We start from the raw sequence: 27,894 nt of genomic DNA, 5'->3' as shown, positions 1-27,894 counted from the left end.
ATGAAAGATGGATTTCTGGGGTTGTAATGAAAAGAAATGCACAATAATTCCTACATTTCCAATACATCTGTATTGGAAATATGATTCTCTTTTTGGTTCTTTGGAATATGTTTGAAATTAGTTTGTAAAATTTTGGACTAAGCGTTTTGCTTATTGCTTCCTGGTCTTTGTAATTGAGCTGGAATTGCAAGCATTTTTTTCCTGAACATCTAATTACCTTTTGAATGCTTTAAAAATTTGATCCTTAAGAGAATGGCTCATTTGTCTAGAAAATGGCCTTTTGTTGTTCACTTTTACTTACCTCACCATTAAAGAGATCATTAGAGTACCTCCTCCACCTTTCTGTGGTTACAGTGTTTGCAATTAGAGGTTGTTCAAAAATAAATGATAAAAATTAATTAAATTTTTAACCTCTCCTGAACCTTCATGATTCATAACCTTGCCTTCCAGTACTGAAATACATGTGAAATATTCTTATTAGTACATCTGCTGTCTGCCTACTTCTACTTGAATTTCTACAGTACTATCTTTTGTGTCATTTTGTCAAACCTCTTGTCTTTTTTGACTTCATTGTAATCTTTAATGTAAGCCTAATTCTGAATTCTTTGATGGACATTAATAAAAGATGGAAAAACACATCTTTATGAAAGCATTCGTTGTTTTGCATTTCAAGTTGTTGTTATATTTTTGACTACTCTGTATTTTATCTCTGAATGTCTCTGCTAGTCTTCTTTTTGGCCACTTTAATGTTTTTTAACACCTCAAACTTGATATCCTCAAAGATTCTGGGTCACTTTTAATATTTTGTCTGAATTCTTAGTGGAACAAGTATCTATCAGAATTCATGTTGGAAAAGGACAGCTCTCACTGCAATAACATTCTTTTGGGCTTCTGTTTCAAATCAGCATATAACTGTTAAGCTAATTAACAGACATATTCAAACTTTTGAAGACAGTCACATCTTTCAGTCCCACAAAACTAATTCTATTCTACTGTCAGCCATAACCAATATTGTCTCTGTTTTATAGTTTATGTAGTCAGGAAAAAAAGGGAGACTGCAGGACATGAAAGCTGTTATATGTTCCTTCAAGTTCCTCTGATTATAACACAGTTTATATTTCATTATGTATTCTTTCAATATGAGTAAATATCCTGATAATATCACTACTGTCAGGCGCCCTCACTGATTGCTTGAAGTTACTGACTGCTGAGAATGTAACATTATTTAACTTAAGACATTTCATACCTTGTAGGTTTTTTCTTTTTTTTCCGAAAACAGCTCCTAACTTTTAAAAATTTCATTTTTATCTCTCTTGTATGTCTGTGATGTACTCTTGTATCTTTTCTGTAGTACTTACAATAATTCTTGACCTCAAATTATCAAATGTTTCCATATTTTAGTTTTCTCATCTTTCTAACTCGGCTGAGATGATTTTTCCCTCCTTATCTTTCTGTGTATTCCCAGGTCTTGTGGCTTTCTTCCAATTTCTTAATTCTACATTTTATGGGATAAGGATGCCAACTTTATGTTAACTCCATCTGGAAGACTTGAGGGTTGTTCCTCGATCTCTTTGCAGCTTATCTTCAGACTCTCTGGCTTTGGGAGAAAGTGCTGACTCCATAGCTAATCATGGTGTAGAATCCCCAAGGAGATGGAAAAGTTCTTTCCCCATATTAAAATTCCTAAGGACGAAGTTGCTATTTGTCACAACGGTAACTGTTGTTCAGATTGTTTGTGTCTCAGTTAAATGGCACTAATTTTCCAAATACAAATGAGAATGAAAAAGCAGTTAATGGCTTCAATATTTTTGGCTAGAGCTTGACCACCCTTATCTTCTAATGCAGCCCTGATCTGAGGTGTGTAGTGCATTCTCTAATACTTTTTTTGCTTTGTGCTATTGTCATGGTATGTGACATGTATATGTGACATACATATGACATGTGAAAGGCTTGTGGACTTTATCTCCATTTAAATTTGTACTTTGACATTTCAAATACATTCGTTACTAATTTTAACAGTCATAAAGGATATGATTGATCATGAGGCAAAGCTGTTGTACTGAACACAAAACTCTTAATAGGTAAGCATAAATAGAGATTGTGCAGAGAAGACATTTTCATCCCTGGCTTTTTCCGGACTTTTACTTTGAGTGTGCCAAAATATCTATATTAAATTGATGACAAAGAGAAAAAAGAAGGAATCACAGTGCCGTGACAAGCTCTACATCCTGGTTAAGAGACCATGTCAAATCACTAAACCTAGAGATAGATGAATTGTGTGACTTCTGACAATTGCACCTCAACAGTTATGATGTCTCTATGTTGATAACCAATAGTAGAGAGTGGTTATAAAATGCAAGCAAGTACATTGAGTGAGTGCCTGAGTTCCTATAAAAATGTCCACTGAATGCTTTTGCTTCATCAAAGTCCAAACCTTCAAGTTCACAGAGATATACTCCTGTGGTTGACAGCTCAGTCAATATCTCTCCTGCTCTGCCTTTTCCTGTCATAACATCGATTTCTGTAAGCTAAAGGAAGTAATCCCTGATGACATTGTGCAACAAAGTTAAGCAAATATTTTTCTCCACTGATCTCTTTTTTTCAAATGTGTTTCATTTACAAGTTATAAACTTTGCATCTCACAAATCTGTTGTTTTGCATCCTGACCACTGTATCCAGATCAATTGCTGTTCTACTGCCTTTTCTTGGTATTACACTTTTACTGGACAATGTATTTGATGATTCTCCTGCTTCATCTCATCAGCACAAAACAATTGTTACACTTTGATATGTGTATTCACTCTGCTGCCAAGCTAGCTGAGGCATGCACTGTGCCCTCTTTACGTGGAAAAGAAGGCAATATTGTCATACCACGTGCTGTCATTCCACTACTGTCAACACCTCTACTTTTCATTCTGTCCCAGCCCGCTGACCAGCAATGTTTGCCAGAGAGTTGAAAAATCCTCTGCATAGCTGTGATGAGGTGATGTTCCTGTTATTAATCTGATTAGCAAACTCTTTCTGTCTTTTGTTTCTGACAGTAAATAAATAAATATCTTGAACTTCACTGTAGTAAGCGCGCTACAAAGCAAGCAGTTTTTTACAGTGTTCTACAGTTGTTTTAATTATTATTATTGTTGTTTTTTAATGTGGAGAAAGACAATGTGAAAATTAATTTTTTTCTGGTATTGAAGAAGCCATGGATCTTCGTATTTTGTATTTATGTTCACAGTGGTATTAGATATGAATTTCCAGTGCAATATTGGTGGTGCTGAAAAATAGGATGAGGTATTGAAGGGAGCAAGGAATCATGTATATTTATGGTACAGAAGTAAAAATAGCTTCATGGGGTGACTGGCACATCTCTAATGAGCAAGCTTCAGTAGGGTCTGTCTCCCCACGGAGCCAGGTGTGATAGCAGATCAGAAGCACTGAGAGACTCTTTTCACTGAGCTGACTCCTCTGATCTGCTGAGATGGCATTTGTGAGGAAGGGACTGTGGAGGATTTAGTATCCTTACGTGTGTGGGGTCCTACCCCACAAAGAGAATCAACAAAGCCTAAGAGTGTCTGGAGCCAGACCAGGGGTGAGGTTTGATTGATTTGTAGGCATGAAGTCTATGTTATTTCAAGAGATATAGCTGTTTCTAGTTTCAGCCTCTAATTCCACTAAGTACTATTTTTGATCAGATAGAATCAGTTAGGTTATCACCTTTGTTATTTAACTTGTGACAGCAATTAATAATTTACTGTTTTCTATACTGCATTATTGTGGGAAAAGATCAATAAATAAAAATAGATAAAACACAGTACTTCTAAAAACAATCTCTTCCCTCTCAGTTTGCTATGGTTAGCAGCAAAAGGACTTCCTCTGGTATTTGCTTCTGGGGAGTAATAAAGGACAATACAGTCATTTATAGTATGAGAGGTTAATACTTTTCATTTTGCTTCTGTTTCTATTCATGCTGCCTCACTATTCATATCTCTCATATTCATGCTTCTGCAGTGAAATGACAAACAGACAAATGAGCCAAATAGCCTATGTCTGTCAGTAGGCAACAGTTGAATATAGGTCCTTTTTAACAAAGCTTATTGATTCCACTGTTCAAAATACATGCAAACCTCCATGTCTAAATAAAGCTTCACAAACAGCACTTCAGAGTCTTATCATGTTATAGTTGTTGGAGTTTACTGTTACTTTGTTCAGTAAATAATTTTTTTTTTTTTTTAAATTTAAGGAAAAATAAGTAATTTCTATAGCAAACAATACCAAAAAAAAAAAAAAAAAAGCATCCAGAAATGGCTATATGGCACGGGGTAAGATATATCCTGAGTTTGATTAAAAGCTTGATACTGAAGTCTTTATATAAGCAACATCTCCAGTAAAACCATTGAGCAAGTCCTGAATGCTAGCAGGATGTTAGGCCAGGATCTTTTGCTTTTCTTTCCTAATTTTGAAATTTGGCCTTACAATTGAACTCTCCTTAACTGGGTGAAAAGTACTTATGGACACTATGTGTAGTCTTGGCTTGCATTGCACATGGTCATTAATAACCTCAAGATAGGAATAGTAACATTAATGTATGATTTCAGGAGATTTCCTGTTGAGCCCTGCTCAGATTTGCCAGTATTCAAATAGAAGTTTCTTTCTGGCTTCAGGCTATAGTGTGCACAGCGCTCAGTAGCACAAACCTTCTGAGAAAACAGTTTTCCTGAGAACTGTGTGTAAAGACAGCAGTTTTGCACATCCGCTACATCATTTTCTTTTCTTTTATCTGTGCCGCTTCATTGCTATAAAAAGTGCTTTGTTTCTGCTCTCCCTGGGATTTGGGGGCAACCTGGTGTTTCATCAGCACTCCTGATGCTCAGGCTTGGATCCATCCATGTGCTTGCAGAATGTGTTGCACCTGAAAGGAATCCCCAGCAGATTTTCTTCTTTTGGGCAGACTACTGCCTGAAAGACTACAGTAGCATGCAGCACACTACCACGTCTTGCTTTTCATTTCTTTTCTTCTTTTTCCCTGTAACTCTCAGCTCAGATGCCAGAAGCCATATGTCTAAGTAGCATCTTTATTGCCTTCAAAAGTGCAGTCTGCTGTGAAAACTAGCTCGGGTTCCTAAAGTTTTCAGCAGAAGCTCATTGGTTTCATAGAGTGTGACTGGTGGTCACCTGCATCTGTGCAAGTTTACTCCCTTCACAGGTTGGGGGAATTAGGAGAGGAGGTGAGAACATTAGAACAGCTTGGACAAGCAGGTGATTAGAACCATCAGCCTAATTAGTTTTTAAGAGTTGGGGAGGGGAGTGATTTTTGTACCTCTGTGTAGCTAAGAGAATGTTTGTGGGGAGCAGGAGGGAGCTGGAAAGGTGGATGTCTGGATGTAGAATTAGTTTAGTGTGGGGACTTCCTGGAAGTTCTGAGAGAGCGGATTGCAGCTTGATTTAGAGGTTTCAAATGATGCTGTCAGGGAGCACTACAGGACCAGAAGCAGGTTTATGAGCAGGAAGTCTTTAAATATTCTACATGTGTTTTCTTTGTTTCTTGAAAGGGAGAGTGGTGAGGAAGGTGGTTTTCCCTGAAGTAAAGGAAGAGGTTTAAGGGGCTAAGTGCAGCTAGGCTCTTCCTGTTAAAGTGCCTAGTGAAAACGTTATGCCTTGAGGTCTCCTTTATAGTACATGCTGCATGCAGAAGCTATTCATCCAGCAGAGCTTATGCTGTAGCTTCTGATCTTGGCTGCTAGGCATGAATGGCCAAGCTCCTAGAGGTAAGTGGCTGGCTAATCCCTACTGATTTTAGGGAAGCAGGAGTGTGTGTGCGCACACGCTTGGAGTTTGTTCATGTGTATGAATCTGTAATATTTTTTGTCACCTGTTTCAGAAGTTCTAACACCTGAGACAGCCTGAGGGTATTGTCTAGCCTTAAAGCTTTTCCTGTAGTCTGATGAACCTTGGAAAGAAGTGCAGAGTGAAATGTTTCCCAAACTTTTCACTGATCTATTCAAAATAATCTCATATGGAAGCTTGGAGGACAGAGGGGGGAGGGAGGGGGATGGAACTGCATGTCTTTTTGCTATAACTTAGTTTTTTGTTTGCTTTTTTTTTGTAAGGGACAGTGGTGGAGACTTGGGGAAAGCAAATGTGGGCAGAGAGAGGGAATAAATGCTGAGATTAAACCTTTTATACTGCTGTTTTTATAGGTATTTTTAAGTGCTTGTATCTTAATTAAATAGGAGGTGGGGGTTAACATCTAACAACTTCTGTGGCTCTTGTCCTTTCTTGTTTGCAAAGGTAGGGGGAAAAAAAAATCCAATGCCCTTGTCTTTAAGGTATGCATCTGTTGCCCAGCTTGGAAAGGGTTCTTCTGTTTCTTTGTAATATTATGATACTGTTTCTCTGTAGGATATTTTTCTTGGGGATGTCCTTGAAACTGAAAAATCTCAGCTATCTTGTTACTCAACTTATTATTCATGGATTCACCAATCTTCCTTCTGAAGCAGAAGAAGATAGTTTTCATAAATTCTCATAAAGCTGAAATCAACACTGTGTGCATTTTCTCTTCTGAAGTTTTTATCAAAAGGGATGTTCTGTTGCAGGCTATAACCACTCATTAAAAATGCTTATCCTTCTAAAGGCGTCCGTTAGAAGTTAAATACACTATACAGTAATGCTAATAATTAAACTTGTAAAATAACTGTTTTCTGATAGACCAATACAAAAGCACAATTACAACAGTGGCTGTTTCTCATTAGCAGGAATGACATGCCAGTTCTAGAATAGGTAATGATGTAAAACCCCTAGTGGTTATAGCTGGCATAGAAATGTATTATATTTTTGAGTATTAAAAGCCATATGCCATTTCTTTTCATACTACAAAAAGTATGCTACATTGCCATATAAATTTTAAATGGATTATCTTGCTTACTTTTTTAAAGTATAATTTGTCCATATGGTTCAAATATGAATGACCTCTTATTGTTGTATTATCATCATCTTGTTGACTTACAGTGTGCTTACAAGGCAGCATCCCATGTCCAGATAGTCTGTATGAGTGCAAATCTTGTGAATAGGTAGCTTATTTTATTTTTTTATCACTAAAAGTGTGTGTTAATGAGGGGTGGATTTAGGGAAGCTCTGTGTCACACTAAGTTCCAACATAAACTAGGAGTAAGTGATGTAGAAGCTCACAGTCTAAAAACTGTGGATAACAGACATTAAAATCACCAGTGGTTTTCTGTTAGCTCTCATATTGCTTCGATTCTTCTGTGCTGTCAAATGCACTTCGATTATAAGGTCTGCATATGATGCACAAAATATAAATATAAAAGTCCATAGCATGGACCTTTTATTTGTGCTTTCAAAAAGTGCAAGATGAAAGAAATGCAGGGATTAATCACAAAGACTAATTTTCTTATAAGAGAGGTTAGTAAGTAACTACTATATCTTATAACATTTTAAAATATCGAAGTTTCACTTCTGCTTGAGGTGGAGGGATCCTGAAAGAACACTCATTTTCTGTGAGTTAAAAATAGCTTCCATATAACTTGTATGAAGTCTGGAATGAAACACCGCTATTGAGTTTGGGGGGGGGAGGGAAAGATATAACTTCTCAAAGAAAGCAGACAGACCTCTTTAATGATAACTTTCTGAAATCAATTAGAATTTAGAACGTTTGCTTATAGCTGAATGAATTACTTGGTTGAAAGGCAGTGCTTTGCGGCCCAGGTTTATGATAGGGTCCGGCATCAAATTTACAGTCTAAGTGACATGCAGAAGTTGAGGTGAAAATTGGGATACTGAGATTCAAGGCTAAAGGGCATTGGTAGTAAATCAAGCAAACTTCTTTCACTTCTGATTTACTGTATCATATTTATAGTTTCTTGAGATTGTTTTTTTTACCATGGTATTTTACATGGTAGAAACTGAAAGCCATTGTACATGTTGGTGAATACTTGAGATATCAATCTTTTATTTTGCAGAGAACTACAGCCAGCAAGACTTCAAGTGCTCCTTCCTACAGCAGATGGTCCAGTTCACAGCCCCATCAGGTAATTTGCCCTTGTCAAAAAGGATATGAAGCTGTGGTTGACACATGATTCTTTTTAAAATGAATCTACGAGAAGAATTATTTACCTGTGTTTATCTATGTGTAGATCATACTGATCTGAGGTGGTTGCAGGACATTCTATGGCAGACTGTTAGATGAAATTGGCGCTTACAAAGAGGCTTCCTCTAATGCATTTATGTGGAAAATGGTTTGTGTGAATTGTTATATTTGGATGAGGGACCCAGAATACATTCGGAATCACAGAATGGCCAGGGTTGGAAGGGACCTCAAGGATTATGAATCTCCAACCCCCCTGCCACATGCAGGGCCACCAACCTCCCCATTTAATACTAGACCAGGCTGCCCAGGGCCCCATCCAATCTGGCCTTGAACACCTCCAGGGACGGGGCATCCACAACCTCTCTGGGCAGCCTGTTCCAGCACCTCACCGCTCTCACTGTAAAGAACTTCCCCCTGACGCCCAACCTATATCTCCCCTCCCTCAACTTAAAACTGTTTTCCCTTGTCCTGCAGTTATCAACCCTTTCAAATAATTGATTCCCCTCTCCTCTGTAGGCTCCCTTTAGGTACTGAAAGGCTGCAGTGAGGTCACCCTGCAGCCTTCTTTTCTCCAGGCTGAACAAGCCCGGCTGCCTCAGCCTGTCTTTGTAGGGGAGGTGCTCCAGTCCCCTGATCATCTTGGTGGCCCTCCTCTGGACCCTCTGCAACAGCTCCCTGTCTTTTGTACTGGGGGCTCCAGACCTGGACGCAGTATTCCAGGTGGGGCCTCACAAGAGCAGAGTAGAGGGGGACAATCACCTCCCTGTCCCTGCTGGCCACCCCTCTCTTGATGGAGCCCAGGATACCATTTGCCTTCTGAGCTGCAAGAGCGCACTGCTGGCTCATGTTAAGTTTTTCATCTATCAAGACCCCCAGGTCCTTCTCCACAGGGCTGCTCTCAAGGACCGCTCCTTCCAGTCTGTATGGATGCCTGGGATTCCTCCGGCCCAAGTGCAAAACTCTGCACTTTGTTGTGTTGAACCTCATCAGGTTCACCCGGGCCCACCTTTCTAGCCTCTTGAGGTCCCACTGAATGGCATCCCTTCCTTCAACCATGTCGACCGCACCACTCAGCTTGGTGTCGTCAGCGAACTTGCTGAGGGTGCACTCGATTCCGTCACCGATGTCACTGATAAAGATGTTAAAGAGCACCGGTCCCAAGACAGACCCTTGGGGGACGCCGCTTGTTACTGGCCTCCACCTGGACACAGAGCCATTGATGACCACCCTCTGCCTGTGGCCTTTCAAGGAGTTTCTTATCCATCAAGTGGTCCACCCATCAAATCCACATCCCTCCAATTTGGAGATAAGGATGTGGTGGGGGACCGTGTCAAAGGCCTTGCTCAAGTCCAGGTAAATGACATCGGTCGCCTTTCCCTTGTCCACCGATGCCATCACTCCATCAGAAAAGGCCACCAGATTGGTCAAGCATGACCTTCCTCTGGTGAAGCCGTGCTGGCTGTCACGGATCACACACTCGTTCCTCATGTGATCAAGCATGTCATCCAGGATGATCTGTTCCATGATCTTCCCAGGCAGATACCTTTGCATTAAATAAATTGCTAGCCTGCTAATATCAAATGCATTTACATGACTCAAGGTCTAGACAAAGAGAGATGGAGAACCTCTGGGGAATCTAATTATGGATTAGGATATGTCTTATATTTTCTCTAGAAAAGGTTTGGTAATGATTATTTCTGGGAAAGAGGGGGAAGATCAGCCCAAAGGCCTGAATGTGGGGATTAGATTGCAAACTTTTGAAGTATATCTTCTGTGGAATATAGTTTGTGTGAAGTATGTTATTTGCATGCAGGGCATCAAAGAATTTTGCGTGCAATAAAAGGATGTCTTGTCAGGGAGACACCTGAGCAATAGGACACGTGTATTTGTATGAAAGTGAAGATTGATTGGTTAAACTTTAGAAAATGGTCGTGACAGTGGTTAGCTGCTGGCAGGGAAGGCCAGCCCAAATGCCTGTACCATGGGTCAACTCTCTCTTACTCCCTGCCAGTGATAGTTTTTATAGCTGGATACTGGTAATGTGTGAAGTTATGATTTCCTACATGCCTGCCTTCCCCAGATATTTTTCCACTACTTAAAACAAACAAGTTGTGAAGTGAATGTGTGCATTTGCAATCTGGAAGGTCAGCTATATCCTTGGTTGCATCAAAAGAGGGGTGGCCAGCAGAGAGAGGGAGGAAATTGGCTCCTCCTGCTCTGCCCTCGTGAGGTCCCATTTGGAATACTGTGTTCAGGCCTGGGGCTCCCAGCACAAGAAAGATAAGGAGCTGTTGGAGCAGGTCCAGAGGAGGGCCACAAAGTTGGTCAGAGAGCTTGAGCACCTTCTTTATGAAGAAAATTTGAGGGAGGTAGGCTTGTTTAGCCTGGAGAAGAGAAAGTTCTTGGGAGATTTTACTGGCGCATTCTAGAACTAGAGGAGCTTATAAGCAGGAGAGAGATTGACTTTTTATGTGATGTGAGAACTAAAAGAGTGGAGGTTTAGGTTAGATGTTAGGAAGAATTGTTTTTACTCAGAGGATGGTGAGGCACTAGCACAGGCTGCCCGGAGAAGGTGTGAATGCCCTTTCCCTGGAGGCATTCAAGGCCTGGTTGGATGTGGCTGTGGGCAACGTGATCTGCTGTGTGGCAACCCTAGCCGTGGTAGGTGGTTGGAACCATGTAGATGATCTTCCTACCTAAATGACTCTGTGATTCTAAGAAATATGCAGAGGAACTTGTAAACTGAAACCAAAGATAGATGATTGTTTTTGTTTCCTGACTATCACTAATTATTGTAAATTATTTTTTCATAAAAACTTGTTATTTAGTGTTTCTGTGGTTTTATCAAAGCCAACCCTTTCTTGACTACAGGCAAGCAAATGACTGACTTGAAATGTAGGATAATATGTTTCCGCTAAATCAGCTTCCTCTTTCAAAACTTGGGTTTGTTTAGTACTGATGTTAAAGTTGCTTTTCCCAAATTTCTACTTCTACTCCTTTCCAATGTCTTTCTACCTTTGCTGCTGCTGCTGATACTTGTTTTTTTTTAAATAAATTTGTATATGCCAAGAGAGGGAAAGCTTCCAATAAGTTGAGTCTTGATCTTGAAAACTAAAGCCAGAGAAACTATGAATTTCATTTATATTCAAATTTCAAATAGGGATGGAAAGATGGCTAAATGCTTCATGGAGTTCATTACCTGTTTCATCATCCTGAACAGTTTTCTTAATATTTTTCTCTGGGAACTGTAACAGTATTCTTTGTCTCATCTATGTAACATTGTGCTCTTTCTGCTTGCTGAGATTTCTGTGTACTTTTTTCCTCTCTCTTCTTGAGCTCCAAGTTTTCATTTTTGGTCAGGAGGAAATGAAGAATGTGTAGGAAATGTTAATTTCTTTTACTGGTAATTGTATGCCCTATCCTAGGGGATTACAAAGTGATCAGGGACAAGTGCATGTGGTGTTGATTTTTAAATCTCCTGAAATACATTCCAAAAGACAAGTGTCACATTAGCAACACGTATGCATGGAGTTCTACTAGAATGCACAAAACTGAAATGGTAACGATGGTTCCCCTCTTTCTGCATGTTTGAATTGGTTATTAAGCTTAATTGGAGTTGCATTCCTACGTCAGGAGGAGTTGATCCTAACAAATCGTATGAAATGCACTTCACTCTCTACACACTTGATTTCCTTCTGAGGTGGGAGGGAAAAGATAAGTACGTAATAAAGATTGTTTGTAGCGTTACAATCCTGTCAGATTCCTGGTAGAGCTTAAGGATTAACTACCAGGAATTTTCTTTGAAAGGATGTTTAGACCATCCAAGATCTGCAGGGGGAAGAATGTTGTAATGTGTTGAATCATGCCTGTGGTAATTCTCCTCCACCTGTGTTATACCCTGTATCTTTTAATCTTAGCTTCCTCTGCCATTCACGCTCAAATCTTCTCTTTTTCATCCTTGTTTATAGTAAGCTTTGTGTCTTCTGTGTTTTGGGTTTAGTAAGCTTATGAACTTGCCTCACAGATATTACAAATGCCAGTACCAACTGGGAAGCCATGCTGTGGTTCAGTTTGGGAGGCCTCAATACTGTGGTGCACTCTCATGAGCTGAAAGTGGCAAAATATTTGCATTGGATCAGAGATTCATATTCAGCCTTGCAACTTGCCAGAATCTATAAATAGTTTTCATAAACATTTTTTAAAGTTGGATTTTGAAGAAAGATTAAAGTTCATATTGTCTACATTTTCTACAGCCTCATGCAGTGCACACAGTGAAGGCTTTTCCATGTATTGTACAAGAATCCGCAAAGAAATCTAACAGAGCTACATGACTTAGACCTTTGATGCATCTAAGAAATATTAAAGTTAAATTGATTTCCTCTTTCCCTCCTCCAAGTTTTCTTTTTTCATTTCCTCTGTCTGCGTGAAGTTTGAAGGCCCATTGGGTGAGAGATCTTGAAAGGGTTCCACAGGTGCGGTCAGTGAGTCACTGAATACAACAGATTTCTTTTACTGAATTATTCTACTTTCTACTACCTAGACATGCTTATATTTTGTTTTGGATGAGCTGAAGTATGTTTATCTAACTCAAATACTCTATCTGGGGAAAGTTTTTAATAAGTTCCTATTAACTCAACACTCTCATGGGCATGTGGAATTTATGTGCTTGGGTTTTCTGATGTGAAACTGTTCAGGATTTTTTTTTATCCTACCCCTTGAGCCTGGGAAAGTGTCATGCTGCAGGGGAGGCATCCTTAGAACTTGATTAAGAGGTTCCTTCTGACTGCCCTGGGAAAGACACATTACTACCTGCTTCAAGCTGGCTTTTTTTGAGAACTCCACTTTCTCAATGTCAGAATAAGAAGCCAGTAGTCTAAAAGGTTGATCTTTTTGAAGCCAAGGAATTAATCTATTTAATTAGAGGATTGAGAGTGAGCAGGGAAGCCAAACTGAATCTCAAATTCTGAACTGGCTTCCAGGGAGCTGTGTTATAGACCTTACTGGCTCCAAATGCATTAAACTTGCTTGAGGGATGGAATCAAGGAGAAGATACAAATGTACACTAATGAGCTAACATTACCAATGCTGCCTTTCTTGGCTACTGATGTTTCTTGATGTGTGAAGAATTCTGCAGCAATTTTGGAAAAAACTCTTTAGTGAGTTTAATTTTTATGTGGTACCCTAAAGACCATGTTGCTTTTGCTGAGTGAGATGGCAGCCACAGCACAGTGCCTCATAGTGATGATTATCTATATATGGGATGCCCTGTCTCTTGCTAGGAACTGGAGGTGTACAGGCAGAGTGTGACGCAAGACACTCGGTATTGGAGTTCAGCTATTTCTAGGAGCAGTTTTAACAGTGATACCTTCCTGCTGAAAGGAGGAGAATCTTTTCTTGCTTGTGAGCATACAAGTCAGTTTGTCAAGAGAGACGAATCACTTAGTCCCCTTTGTTAGCTGGCACTTTCAGGACAATATTACAGTTCTCTTGCACAAGGATTGCTAGAATTTAGAGATGATTAGCTTAACTTACTTTCTAAAATTATAAAAACAGGGATTTTTAGTCCTATGTGCTAAATGAGCCTGCAGAAATACTGGCACCTTAAATGGCATTTAAAAATAATACCGAACACTTCAGCATCTTTCCTCATCCCATCTCCATTAGCAAAACATTAGTTTGAGGTAATGAAGCAAAAATACAGAAAATAAAATGATGTCCAATGGGCCAAGGGACTGGAGCATTTTCAGCCAGAGTTGCTGCTCTGTCTTTCTGGTGTTGGCAACACAAGCTTCTTGCTTTCTTGTAGATAGTCAAAGCTTTGTCCCTTGCTGAACTCTGCATCAGTACCTTAATTAAGGTCAGAATGAGTGTGGGTTTTTTTCTTTAATATCCTGCTCTTTAAACGTAGAGATAAGTAGTACATTTTAGTACCCAGTGGTTAGCAGCTTTCTTGGGACTTGGAACAGACAGGGATGATGATAACCACTCAGTGTAGGATCTGAATTTAAAACAGGCTAACTCCTGCCATAGAATTTGGTAGTTTATTGTGCAGTTTATTCATGACTAAGACAATAGGAATCCCAACGCAGAAGAAGAAACATATATTTCAACTTATTATGGTAGCTGCTTCATTGAATTTTGGATCTGAGGTTTTAGTATACATAGCTTCTATCTTTCCTACTTGCTTTTCATTATTAGTACCAGTCTCCTTCCAATCTTCCTTTTCTCTTCCCTTTCACTTGGTTTTCGCCTTGTATTCTTCCTGCATAGATTGGAACAGTAACATCTTGATGATAATCATAGAAAACCCTGGCTGGAAGGGACCCATAGAGATCATGAAGTTCAACTCTTGGCTCCACATTGAACACCCAAAGATCAAACCTTATATCTGAGAGCACTGTGAAAGTTCTTCTTCAACTCTGACAGCTTGGGGCTTTAACCACTCCACTGGGGAGCCTGTTCCAGTGCCTGACCATGCTCTGGTGAAGAAATCTTTCTTAATATTCAGTCTGATAAGAAAATTATGTGTAGACATAGTTCAGTTGCTTCTTCCTCAGTATGTGAGTCCAAACTGAATTTTATTCTCAATCACTCAGTACAGGAGAAGAGTGTTTATTATTGAGTTTTCAAAAGCTATGCTGGCTATGGCTGTTGGTAGCAGTTTGAATGGTTCAAGCAGCAGTAATAATAGTAATTGGGATTGTTGCAGCCTGCTTGTATCAGAAATAAGAGGTGCTCATTTATTAGAGCAGGGAGACGAGTGAGTTTCCTGCATGGTATTTGTCACGCTACCTGAACACAAAGGTTATTGAAGCACTTGTTAGCAATAGCTCAGAAGATCCCTTCTGCAAAGTGATTATTCTTAACTAGTGGATGATACCTGATTTCAGATACTATAAAAATTCTTGTAGTATCAACAAGGTAGATCAGGAACAGTTGACGTTTGTTTGTCATCTTTTGGTGCCTCAAGTATGACTTGAAAGAAGTCAGTATTAAGAAAGTCACTGTCTGATGACTCAACCATTTGCCTTTCTGCTGAGCACTGCAAACTCTCACAGTAAACATTAAGGCAAGTGCTTATCCACTAGAACATATACTGAGAACATCAACAAGTTTCCCAGAAGTCACTGAACAGCTGTCAGATGGCAACAGCATTTTGTGACCATTAACCTAGGCTTGAGTCTGTTCATCTTAGAATGACTTGGTCCAACTACTGTGGTTAAACCTTATTGTAAAGGTTGGATGAGATATATGGCAATTTTCCAAAAGCTGGCAAGATAACCCAAGCCACAGAAATATGTTACTGTCTCCTGGCACTGGGCATGTAACCAAAAGAACTGTAGCAAAATTTAGTGTGTCTAATCAAAGTTAGTGAGGGAAATTTGTCAGTCTTGCAATAAATCATGAGTATAAAATCCCTGAATGCTTTCCTGTCATATATCTTCTCAAAAGTATACATACCTCTGAGCCATATATTACAAGTTTATCTCAATTGAGGCCAGTTCTCATAGCTAGCACTTTGGTCCTACTTTTTGTTATGGTTTGTTTTTATTAAATAGTCTTTGGGTAAACTCATTAAATGATATGTGGAATTAAGTAAAATGAGTTCCTTTTAGGGATTTCTTTACACAATATCAGACAGACTGGCTGAACGTACTAAATGATTTATTAAAACTCAGTTTGATTTGAAAGCTTGTGGAAGGAAGTGTAGATAGTCAAAACCTTATTGAAAAGCATGAAGTTTAGAGAAACTAGTACATTCCTAAGTTTCCTGAAAGATTTTTTTTGGGAAAATATCAATGTCTGATCAGTATTCCAAGTTTGCTGTTATATATAGTATATTTGCTGTTACATAAATCACAACTTTGTGCTATTTTGCTATTAATAAGGCTGACCCAAACTCAAGTGAAGTGCAAACCTAGTGGTTAATGGTTTTCTTATTTCACCCCTCATAGCACTTTGCCATTTCTTTGTTAAAGATTGCAATCTGTGGGCCTGCTTCTGGCATAACGCTTTGGGAAAGCCCTCTGTTAAGGAAGGCTGAAATTGACTGCTGTTTCCTATGGTAGCGTCTGCTTTTAAGTTAGGATCTGCAGCTGCAACTTCATCAAGGTCACTGCCAAGGATAGGGCAGACCTGTTAATCTCTGACTCCTGTGCAAGTAACAAGAGACTGTAGCACACTGTTGGATACTCAGTTAAATGCATAGCTACAGCCAGATGCGTAAGCTATTTTTATTGTATGAAGATAATTCTGGCAAATGAGACTGGAAGTAGTTGTACTTAGTCAAGCAGAGTACAATGTAAACTTAGCTTTGAAAAGCTGAGGAGATCATAAGTAAAATAAGAAGGAGGGAACTCAAAGGAAACTTTTCTTGTGGCCAGTGGTGGAATAAATGAATGTACATGTCATTATTCAAAGTCTGCTCATATGACTGATACTTGTTGAGTTGGCAAAATTACCAACCAGCCTGTTGAATTTAATGTAAACTGCAAGTGGGATGAGCACGTCCACCTGGAGGGCTGAAAATAGCAGCAGGTAATGCCTACTTCCAATCTTCCTCATACTGCTTATGGAGAAATACTTCAGGCTATCTGATAGCATCAGTTGCCTTCTTGCTGCAGTACTGTTAGTTGTTGTTTCTCTTGGGAAATAAATGAAAGCTTGTTTGAAAGCAAGGAATTCAGGGGTTGGTGTAAATGACAAAATACTGTTAACTGTCCTCTGCAATCTACATAACTTGCGCCTCTAGACTTAGCTGTGGATTACTTTTAGTGTCTGTATGTGCCCACGTATATTCACATACGGATATGCATATAAAATTCTAATGACATGAAATTTAGGCATTAGTTTACATTGCACAACAGCTACATGAATTTAGTATTACAGATACAGTCTGGAGAGTTGGTGCTTTGCAGAAGTTACGAATCTGAATCTTAATAAACTAAATTAAATTTTTCATGACATTTTAATCTAAAATATTATTTGTATTGTTACATTTAAGGAAAAAAATGTGCCTCTTTGCCTAACAGATGTGTTCACTGATTTTTCACTCCCCACACCTGTTGCAGAAGTGCTAAGTCACAGCTTGAACCAGTGATTGAGCAGCTGGTGGAAAGGCAGGGCCAACCCAGGGGAGCTCAGGGTATACAGTGTACCTGAGTGACTGGAATGGATGGAGCCAGGATCCACCCCTTTCCAGACCTCATTTAAGGGCTGGCAGTGGAGGCAAGGGCATCTTGATGGAGATCTCTGCCTATCTGCCTTTTGAAGGTAAGCAGATTTTCTTCCTTAGTTTCTGCATCCACAGCTGCTGTGGTGGGGCTTGTCCTCATTTGCTGCAGCCTAGGACTTTGCTACCCCACTATTATTACAATGCCCTAGCATTTGTGTGTATTTCCTGTGTGTGTGCTGTCTTAATAGTCATCCAATGATTCAAATTTTAGAAATGTATTCTATTTATGTTATTTAAACCTGAAACATGTTTTCATAAAGACTGAACCTAACAAGCACTATTTGTTGATATAGTACTATATTTTTTTCTCTTTAAACATTGGAGAAAAATATAATGGTTTGCTTCTTATTGTTAGTCAAGGTCTAAGACAGCTTTGGTATTTTGTTGGACTTTCAAGCTGAGGTTCTAATGACTCTAAGTATAACCTGGTTGTTCTTAAAATGAGCGTACAAGAAAGGCTTTGTTTGAAAAGATATTTCTAAACAACTGTCATAAAAGGACTTTTTTTTTTCCCCTAGACTATCTAGTCTGTTATTCTATTTACTTGGTAATTATTTCTGATGACACATTTAAAGTTATTTATTTTGCTGCATATATGTAGTTATGCTAAATGTATGCTTAGTTTGCTGCAGTTTGCAAAGAGAAATGTATGCTGTGTTGAGGGAAAGTAATAGCAGTTGTGATGACTTCTGTATACATAAAGCTTCCAGAAATGTGTCTGTCAGTTATACTTGTCACTCAGAGCTTTTTTTTTTTAACCTGGTAGAATTTTGTAACATTTAAAAAGACTGAAACTAATAGGATTCTACGGAAACCTCATTTAAAGTTAATAAAGTAAAAAAATTCTCCATGTCACATTTCATACTGTCACCAGAAGTTGTCCTAGCTCTCCTAGAAACTCCCACTTCAAAACTGAGAACCCACTGGAATGTTCTTTCCGTAATTCTTTGACTATTTTTATCTCAGCAAATTGAGCTTATTGATATTCCCTTTGTGAATCTCAGCTGCTCCCATATTGCTTGGCCTATTTTGACCAAATTTGGTAAGGCAAGGAAAGGGCACAAGTTTGTACATGGACTGTAAGAGCAAAGTAGAAGATAGTTATGTCTCATAAAAGGTATGTGTGAGACCTCCCCTCATTAGACACCTAGCAACTCGTGAGGGAAAATGATGCTATGGATTTCCTAGCAATAAGACAGGAGTCTTAGTGGTAGGTGTCTGTGCTCTTTCAGGAGTGAGGCTAAGCTTTCTTCCCTGTACAGATTTTCACGTTAAGGGATGAGCTCATACCAGAGCTTAAGGAATAACTCAGTTCAAGTCAAACATCTAGAAGAGGCATATAGATTCACCAACAGGCTTTGTTAATTGTGTTGTTTATGTAGCTATACTGTTAAATGTAACAAAATTCTGGATTGGATCAATTGAATTTGAAGCTTCTCTTAAGGAAGCTTATCTCCTTGCTATACCTGGCACGTTATTCCTGACGTTATTCCAAGTTACCTGACCAGGTATGAAGTTACTGACAATACTGTTTGAAATGCCACATGACTTCACAGTAGGGTCTTTCCATTACTCTGCCATTGTATCCCTGATGTGCCTGTGCTAAGAACAAAGATTAGTAAAGAATTTTACAGGCTAACATTTCACCTTATCAAATGACACATTTAATAAAATATGTTTTGAAATGTAGATTTCTTGATTTTGACTTTGCTGTGACATCTAAAAAGATAAAAGCTGCCAGCAGATGGGATTTTGACAATTGTTAGTAATTCAACTTGATCTTACTTACTTTAAACTTAATTGTTCTTGGAATGAACAGTTCATAGAGGATTTTCTTCTTTTTAAATGCTGCTTGCTGGCTAATGCAATCAATTTGATGCAAAATATAATTAGCATGATAAGTTGAAGTTTTTGTGTACTATTGCTTTTCCCCTGCTTCCTTCGGATTGCAAATGTTTTTGTAAGATTGGAAGATAGTTGGGATCAAAAGGGTTTAAGTTATTTTTAGGTGACTTTTGCCCTTCTGTCCTATTATTCGAAAGTAACAGGTGATGGACTCTGCTCTTTGTACCTCTCATTTTTCATACTCCTGAAGCCTTAAATCTGGAAAGGAAGTGCGACCAAGAGACCACCTCTGAATTCACCATCAGCCATTCTAACAACAATATTAGTCATTTTCCAAGCAAACACAAGCTGAGGAATACGGTTAACCTTCAGAGGAGAAACTGCTGTTGTTGAGCTGTGTCCAAGGGGAGATCCAGGGTTAGTTTGTGGATCAGGGCTCATGACACAGAGTTGTATGCCTTTTTTAAATAAGTTTCAGACAAAATGTTCAGCAAATTTTTTTACCTTTCCTATCTTTCATGGGGAAGAGTATGAAGATGTGTGGATTGTTTCAGTGACCAAAAGGATGATAATTCTGTTTGGTAATTAACCATGCAAATCCGGAAGAAACAGTAAGTGGATCGACAAACAGTCTGCAGGCTAAGTTTTGGGAATAGCTGAAAAATCTAATTTGATTATAAATATAAGTTTTGCTTTATAATGAGGAATGACAAGGCATTTTGCTGCAACTGTCATGGTAACTTTAGACTATATAGTATAATTTAAAATGTATGTACCCTGTAGCAGTGAAATTGCAGTCTTTGTATGAATAATAAAAATTACTGATGGAAAATACCTCTTGAACATAAGGACCAGTTCCTCCACAGCTACAATTCACATTAACTCTATTAGTGAAGAGATTCTCCATTCAGCATTGGTGTCTTTGGGTGTTTTTGGGTTGTTTATAGAGGCCCTTTTTCTAAATTTTGGAGTTGGTTTGAAAAAGATTCTTTCCTTAATAAGGGATCTCAATATTGCAGTTTTACCTCAACAATTTCTGAGCTCTTCTGTTCACAGTGAAACTCTACATAGGCTCAAATAGCCATTGGATACAAGTAAAATTGTTTTATCAGAATGCTTGCTCATGTTTCAAGGTGTAGATTAGTCGTCTCCTGAGCTATTATCTTAGAATCATAGAATATCCTGACCTGGAAGGGATCCACAAGGATCACGGAGTCTGATTTCTGTCTCCACACAAGACAACCCAAAATTCAAACTCTATGTCTAAGGACATTGTCCAAATGATTCTTCAAGTCCAACAGCTTGGGGCTGTGCCCACCACCCTCTGGTGATGATGTTTCCCTAACCCCCACCTGACCCTTCCCTGACACAGCTGCATGCTGTTTCTTTGGGTCTTCTGACTGTCAACAAAGAGGTCAGTGCCACCTTGTGAGGAGCTGTAGGCTGTGATGAGGTCTCCTCTTTGTGTGGAACAAACCAAATGACTTCAGCCAGGTCTCATAAGTTTTGCCTTCTGGATCCTACATTGTCTTAGTCCTCCTTTGGATGCTCTCTAATAGTTTTCTATCCTTCATATATTGTGGTGCTGTCATGGCTTGAACCAGTGATTTGAGCACCTGATGGGAAGGCAGGGTCAACCCAGGGGAGCTCAGGTGCATGTAGTCACCTGAGTGACTGGAACAGGTGGAGCCAGGATCCACCCTTTCTCAGACCTCATTTAAGTGTTGCCTTTGGAGACAGGGGCATCCTGATGGAGATCTCTGCCTACCTGAGGTGTTCTGAAAGTAAGCAGCTTCTTTCCTTTGCTTCTGTGCTGACGGCTGGTGCATTTGAGCAAGTCTTCACTTGCTGTGGCCTAGTACTTTGCTGCTGTACTTCCCTGCTGTGCTTTCCATTGCAAGACAGGTGCCCAAACCTACATGCAGTACTTGTGGTGAGGCCACACAGAGCAGGAGAGTGCATACCCTTGCCTGGCTGGCAGTCATGGGCTGATGTATCCCAGCGTACGATCGTGCCTTTTGGTTGCTAGGTCATGCTGTTGACAAATACTCAACTTTCTGTCAATCAGAACAGTCAGATCTTTTTCTGCAGAGCTGCTTTCTAGTCTCTTATTCACCAATCTGTACCTGAAGCCAGTGTTGCCCTGCTCCAGGTACAGAATCCAGCAGTTGCCATGGTTAAACTTAATGTGGCTTTTCTTTTGTTCGATCAAGATATATTGATATCTTAAAAAAAAACACCAAAAAAACAAAAAAACAACCCACAGCCTTCCAAGTTTGATGCTTCTACCACTTCCATGTTTTGCCATTCTGTATTAACAGTGAATGAGTTACCCAGTGGGTAGCAAATGAAAATTGAACTTTTATATGGGACGTTGATTTTAACATGAGGTTGAGGGTGATTTTTCTCCCAGTGTATCTGGAGATTCCATGTCATCCTGATGATCGTCCTTAATCTGGAGATACATTTCTGAGAAACCTTGATATTTTCCTGGCAGAAGCTAGTTAGCTTCCCCAAAAATCAATAAAGCTGGCATTACGCTATGCTCTCAGTAGTTTGGTGTCCTACTGAAGAATTGTTTCGAAGATGCATGATTTCTAGAACCCCACTGTTCTGCTGCAAAGAATATACTGCAGAGTCCTGTTATCTGCAAAGTGATCTATTGGATTTAAATGGTATTATTTTAATAAGTAGTAATATTTTGCACGCCGAGGAGATGAAATTGTTTAAAAAGCCAAGGTCCTACAAATAACTTGCAATAATATAGGACTAGGACTCTAATTCAAATCTAAATAAAACACCCTACTCTAAGAAAAAAGGCTGTAATGGAGATAATGTAGATAGTTCTATATAAGCTTTTTGTAGACTTTGTCATAAATCTACTATTTCTTGTTTCAGGAATGGTGGGTGTGGAAGAAAATTATTAATATGGAGGAAAATCTGCATAGGAATATTAACTGAAATTTCTTCTTCATTATTGAAGACTTAATACAAAACAAGCTTTTGGAAAGGCTGATGTAGTAGAACTAGAAATCCTGTTGGCTTTTCCTGTAGGAAAAAAAGTTGTGATGAACACTTCACTCCAGCAAAATGAATAGTTCTGTTGGGTTCTTTCTAATAGGTGTGAATGGCATCCGACTGGAAAATAGATGTATTTCATTTATTTGAATCCTGTACCATATGCACAGGTTGAAATGCAGCTGTTAATTGTATAGCTGTAAAATCAAGAACTACTGTGTTTAATTTTGTGCACCACAATACAGAAAGGACGTTGAGGTGCTGGAGCAGGTCCAAAGAAGGGCAGCAAGGCTTGTGAAGCGCTTGGAGAATATGCTCTACGAGGAGCGAATGAAGGAACTGGGGATGTTCACTCTGGGGAAGATGAGGCTGAGGAGAGACCTTATTGCTCCCTTCAAATGCCTGAAAGGTGATTGCTGTGAGAGCAGGGTTTCTGTCTTCTCACTGGTGGCAGGTGACAGGATGAAAGGAAATGGCATCAAGTTTTGTTGGGGAGGTTTAGGTTGAATATCAAGAAAAACTTCTTTACAGAAGGGGTGGTTAAGTACTGGAACAGGCTCCCCAGGGGGGTCGTTGAGTCACCATCCCTGAATGTGTTTAAAAACTGCATGGGGACAGGCTTAGGGATGTGATTTAGGAGTGGGTTATTAGAGTTAGGGTAGTATGGTTAGGTTGTGGTTGGACTTAATGATCTTGAAGGTCTTTTCCAATCTGAGCATTTTCATGATTCTATAAGGAAAAGACCCCAAATTGGTTAGGTTTCTAATGTACCCATCCAAAGAGTCTGGAAGAAAATGACAATCTGACAAAGCATGGCACTGTATCTATCTTAAGGTACACAGAGTTTACTTTTACTCCTGTGTGCAGCAAAAACAGCAAGTAGCATTGTTCAGTGTACTTCTGTATGCTTGCTTGGCTATGAGTGACTTTAGATGGGTCTCAGTGACCAGGCAAAGCTCACAGCCCCTTAGGACAACTGAACTCCATCATATCCTACAATGCAGTGCTGCTTATCCTGCTTAGAGATCAGGCTCTGCTTGTATCCGTTAAAGAGGAATATATTGAATCTTGCATGGAGTACAGGCAGGACTTTAATCAATATTGCACACACTTTGTTTGAGGACCTACAGCAAAAGCTCTACACTTAAGGAAAAAAAAAAACAACAAATAACAGCATTCAGGAAGACCCCAGCAAGCAATTGAAGTAGATCTTGGGAGCACTAGACAAAATACATAAGCAGATGATGTTGTGGTCTCAGTAGGAATCTGGCTGTATTGTACAGAAAATAGATAATAGAAGGGAAAATCTGAAGGCTATTTAGTCTGTTTAGTAGGACACCCTGTGCAGTACTCCCACAAGGTTCATTTGGATCCCTTTGGAAAATAAATCTGCAACGAAATTATCTTCCTCAGAGCATAGTACACCCCTATATACTATCCTACATACTTCAGAATGAGGAGTTTGTCTAGCTTACTGAGTGAAGCATGCTGCCAGTATTTGATGGTGGCAATTAAAAGCATGAATTGAACAGGAAAGGACACCGCAGGAGTTGTTTGTGAGCTCTTGTGCTTCTTCAGGCCTGAGAATATGCAAATCCTAGCATTTGTTTACTGTTTGGCAAAATAAATATATTACCTCTGAGCTCCACTCATGCGTGTTCCCTGTTCTGTGGAGTAGGATGATGCTAGTATCTAGTAACTATGTATTGTCAAAGTGTTGACAGTGAAGCAATGTCTGAGCTGGCTTGTCATCTGATGTTTATTTTCTCCATGTTGATACTTATCTAGGGCTGTTGTGCCAAAACACTTGTTGTGGAAAAGTAATATAAAAAATGAAGTGAAAATAATGTTAAGCTTGCTATTTAGGCCAACTTAAACAGCCAGTGCAGGAAGAAAGGTTTTCCATGCCCTTTGGCTACTTGTTTTCAGTTCCTAGAACCCAGGCCCAAGTCTTTTATCACAGTACAATAGCCTGGCATCCTTTGATTTCAGTTTGTTATTCAAATAACTAAATTGCATACATGAATACATACTTATTTTATCTTAAGCATTGCTGTTTTTGAAGTCTGGAGTCATCTTATAACTTCTTTTTAGCCTTGTTTCTTCTTTGAGGTTATTTCCCAAAAGTAAGATCTCAAAAGTTCTGTATTTACTAAGCAATAGTGGTTGTACCAGCCTTTGCTGTGCAAATACGAATGTGAAATTCTGCTTATAATGATGAGTGTAAAGCAGCTGGTTTGGCTGCACTAAATAGTATGAGAAATAAACCACAAAAAGCCATGTCTTTTGACTGGTATGGGAAGTTTTGCATGAACTAGAGTGTTCTCATGTCACAGTTAAGTGCTTATTCTTGTGCCAGAAGTGCTTCAGAGCTCCTCATGTTTAAGGTTACAATGATCTTTATTTTCGGGGGTCAGCCTTCAGTGAGGAAATACAGCCTGCAAGTCTCTGAATAAAAGCTATTTTTAAAATTCTTGAAGTACTTTGCTAAAGAGTGAAGCATTTGCTGAACCAGTTTTGACTCTTTAGCTATTTTTCCCATACTGCTCTCAATGTGATCTTTTTCAAGAACGACATCTGTTTGGTCCCTGAATATACTAAAACTATCAGTATTGTTTGGGCTTATTTAACAGTCACAGGAAAACTAAACTATCAAACTTTCAACCTGGGCTTGTACTTTATCACTTGTTGAATATGATGCCAATCTTCAGAAGAGATGTTAGCATATTATATCGAACTTGCATCCAGCAAAGCAAATGCTTAAAAATTCTTTTGTAATTTAGAAGTGATGCAGGGATATCTTTTTAGAAGAAGATGAGCAGAACAGAATTCCATCAAGGAATAGCTATACCCCTATTTAAAAAGTTGTACAGGTCCTGCAGTGTACTTAAGTTTCAAAATTAAAACAGTTTGGTTGGAGTCCTTCACTGAAGGTGCCTAGAACGTACAGAGAAACTCATTAAGTCATCATAAAGCAGTATGGAAGGTCCTTATATGGATTAATAAGATATTGAGAATGTATTTTATTTGTATTTTATTATATATGAGTTTTGACAAGTTCTTCTGCCTATGATCAGTACAGTCATAAATGATTGTATGTGTGGAATAACTGTGAGATGATGCAGTTCTAACAGAACAAAAAGGCTTGGGCAGAGTAGGCTGAAAACTCGTAATGGAGACGTGAAATCCCATGTAAAGAAATGTATGCTTCTGAGGAAAAGAGGAAATACAGCTGGTTAATGACATGAAGATGGGTCCTAATCTTTCTCCTATTCAGGAGTGATAGCATTGAATTGGGTACATTAGCCCCCTGAAAACAAAGCAACCTTGCATTAGGAATAAGAGGTGGAGGACTGGAGAGTAAAACTCCTAATGTTACTGTCTTTGCACAAGACCAGGGTCTGCTGGCTTTTTAAAACTGCATGCTTTTTTTTTTTCCTATTCTTATTTCTTTTCTCCATCTCAACAGAATACACTAGAATTATAGGAAGCTACTACTTTTGATCAGGAGTAGGGAACACTTTGCATCTCAGTAAAGATCAAATGTATTAAACTGTTTTAGCTGGAGAAAGCTTAGGAGGAAGCAAGGGGTGTGTAGAATCACAGTTATGCAGGAAAAAGCTAATAGGGAATCCGTCTCATTCTCCATCATTTCTTACAAGTCTGCAAGGTAGTAAGCAGAAGAGAGATTGTGCTCATGGAATGAATAAATAACATGGAGGTTTCACTGCTGTGTAGTTTTGTGGATGTGGAAAATATGGAATAGGTTCAACGTGATTAAAGAAAAATGTAAAAAAGTCTGTTAAGGGATATTCAACATAATGATGTGTATCTAACTCATGACTCTGAAAGCTGTGCATTCAACAGCCCTCAGAAATTGGGATAATCCACTCTTGAGAAGCACCACTATAGACTTGCACTGTTTCCTGTGCCTTTTTCTGATGCAGCTGCTTCTCTTCATGACTGGAGAAGGATAGGGCCCACCTATGCTTTTATTCTGAATTGCTACAGCCACTGTTTTGTTACTTAAATTTCCCAGAAGTGAAGGCTGTGTTATGTTGTAGAGAATTGCTTTCACATTAGGACTGGACAGTTTTTCTAGCCTCTGCTGCAGTGTGACAATAATCCATCGCTTGCACAGTGGTTGTGTCAATACAGCAAGGAGAGAAGTGTCACAAAAACCGAGTTTCAGGCAGCTTATGGCTTTCTACATCAAAGTCATCAATTCTCACACAAAGTTTGTGAAAGACAAATGAGATAAAGCTGGGATTTGGAAGGTGCTGGAGGACACTAGCATTGGCTTGCAGAGGTGTCTGAATGAGCAGTGTGATGCTGCTCAGCTTCTTTCCCCTGTCCTTGCAATCTGGTGCCTGCCGGGGTGCACTGAACTGCTATAACCTTGGGAGTGATGGACATAACAGACACTGTGAGCTTTTCCTTGCTGCTTCTTCCTGCAACTTGTGGTTTCTCACTCAGTTAAGAATTGAAGTTAAGGTAAAATGAACTGTAAGCTACTTTCAGTTGATGATGGAGGAGAATCAGTGCACCTGCGTTTGCAAAGCTGACAGTGGCCTGGGCAGCTGAACCAGCTCCTGAGGGGGGTCATTTCCCCTCTCTGCCACAGGGAGGCAGAAGCATTAAATCATAAAGTACTTCCAAACCAGCTCCTTGGTACATTATCTCAGTTTATTAAACACACGCTTCGGAGCTTCTATACTTCTTTCTAATGTATATGGATGATTACGAAGGGAAGTTTTGCAGGGGAAAATCCAAAGCATCAAACAAGTTCTTGTGCATGTAGGCTTTCACTTGATGTTTTGACAGGCCGTAAAAAAAATGTTATAAAAACATCTCAGCAAGAACAAAAACAAACATACACTGCCCCCACCTCCAGCAACAGTTAGATAACAGTTTTTCAACCATTGCATTTCATAGTTATCAATTTTGCTCTTTTCCCTTTGTAAAGGCAACTCTGAAGCCCAGACCTGAGACAGAGACGCATTAACATTGCAGTAATTGTATTTTCAAACATGCTTGGCTTCCTGTTCGGCTAATATGTTGCTTACTCAGCTGCTTGTGGTAATTTAGAAACACAGCATGGCATATTCTTGTTTCTGGACTACCTTCTTTGTAAGGATGTGGTCTGATTGCATTGTAATATTTCTCCTAGAGGAAAGCTATAGAGAATTCTAAAAAGCGTGAGCGGTTTAATTGAGTCTGATCCCTACACAGCACTACTGAATGTGAATGAAATCCCACTGGCATCCTGGTGAATGGAGTACTGAAAGCTTGGTGGTGGTTCATTGTGCATGCTTTTTATATTCCATAATGCGTATAAAAGAAATGGAGAAGGGGAGTCAAAATTCTAAGTGAAAGCTGATATTTTGTCCGTAATTCAGCCTGCTTTGCTTAAGTATCAATGCACACGTGGCAGAAAGGTCACTCAGTTATCTGAAACAACTGCAGCTCAATACATATCTAGGCATAATGGAATTTGTTTAAGGACCTGGTGCCGTCTGAAATGTCAGATGTCCTGGCTGTTACCATCTGTGTTAAACTTCATCTAGCAGGCTGTAAATACTGATCCTCTACCCTGTGCGTTATAACTCTAATCTCTGCTAATGTAAGGTAGCTCATATGCCAAAATTCTCTTGTATATTTTTTCCTGGCTAAAACTAAAGTGCAAGGAAAACTT

General features: G+C 39.2%; 1 protein-coding gene across 10 annotated transcripts in view; it reads left to right on the top strand.

Annotated features, from left to right (window-relative positions):
- The window catches only part of RBMS3 (RNA binding motif single stranded interacting protein 3), a 697,193-nt gene that overhangs the window by 92,718 nt on the left and 576,581 nt on the right, over window positions 1-27,894 (top strand). For all 10 annotated transcript variants that reach the window (XM_090142518.1, XM_090142517.1, XM_090142519.1 and 7 more), the window contains one exon: window positions 7,974-8,042. In XM_090142518.1, coding sequence (XP_089998644.1) covers window positions 7,974-8,042 — 69 coding nt within the window. The remainder of the gene's footprint in view (window positions 1-7,973; window positions 8,043-27,894) is intronic.

This window comes from Phasianus colchicus, chromosome 6, assembly GCF_987193195.1.
Source record: "Phasianus colchicus chromosome 6, bPhaCol1.hap1.1, whole genome shotgun sequence".
Lineage (NCBI taxonomy): Eukaryota > Metazoa > Chordata > Aves > Galliformes > Phasianidae > Phasianus > Phasianus colchicus.
The sequence above is the reverse complement of the archived record's forward strand: the minus strand, read 5'-3'. Positions and strand labels throughout refer to the sequence as shown.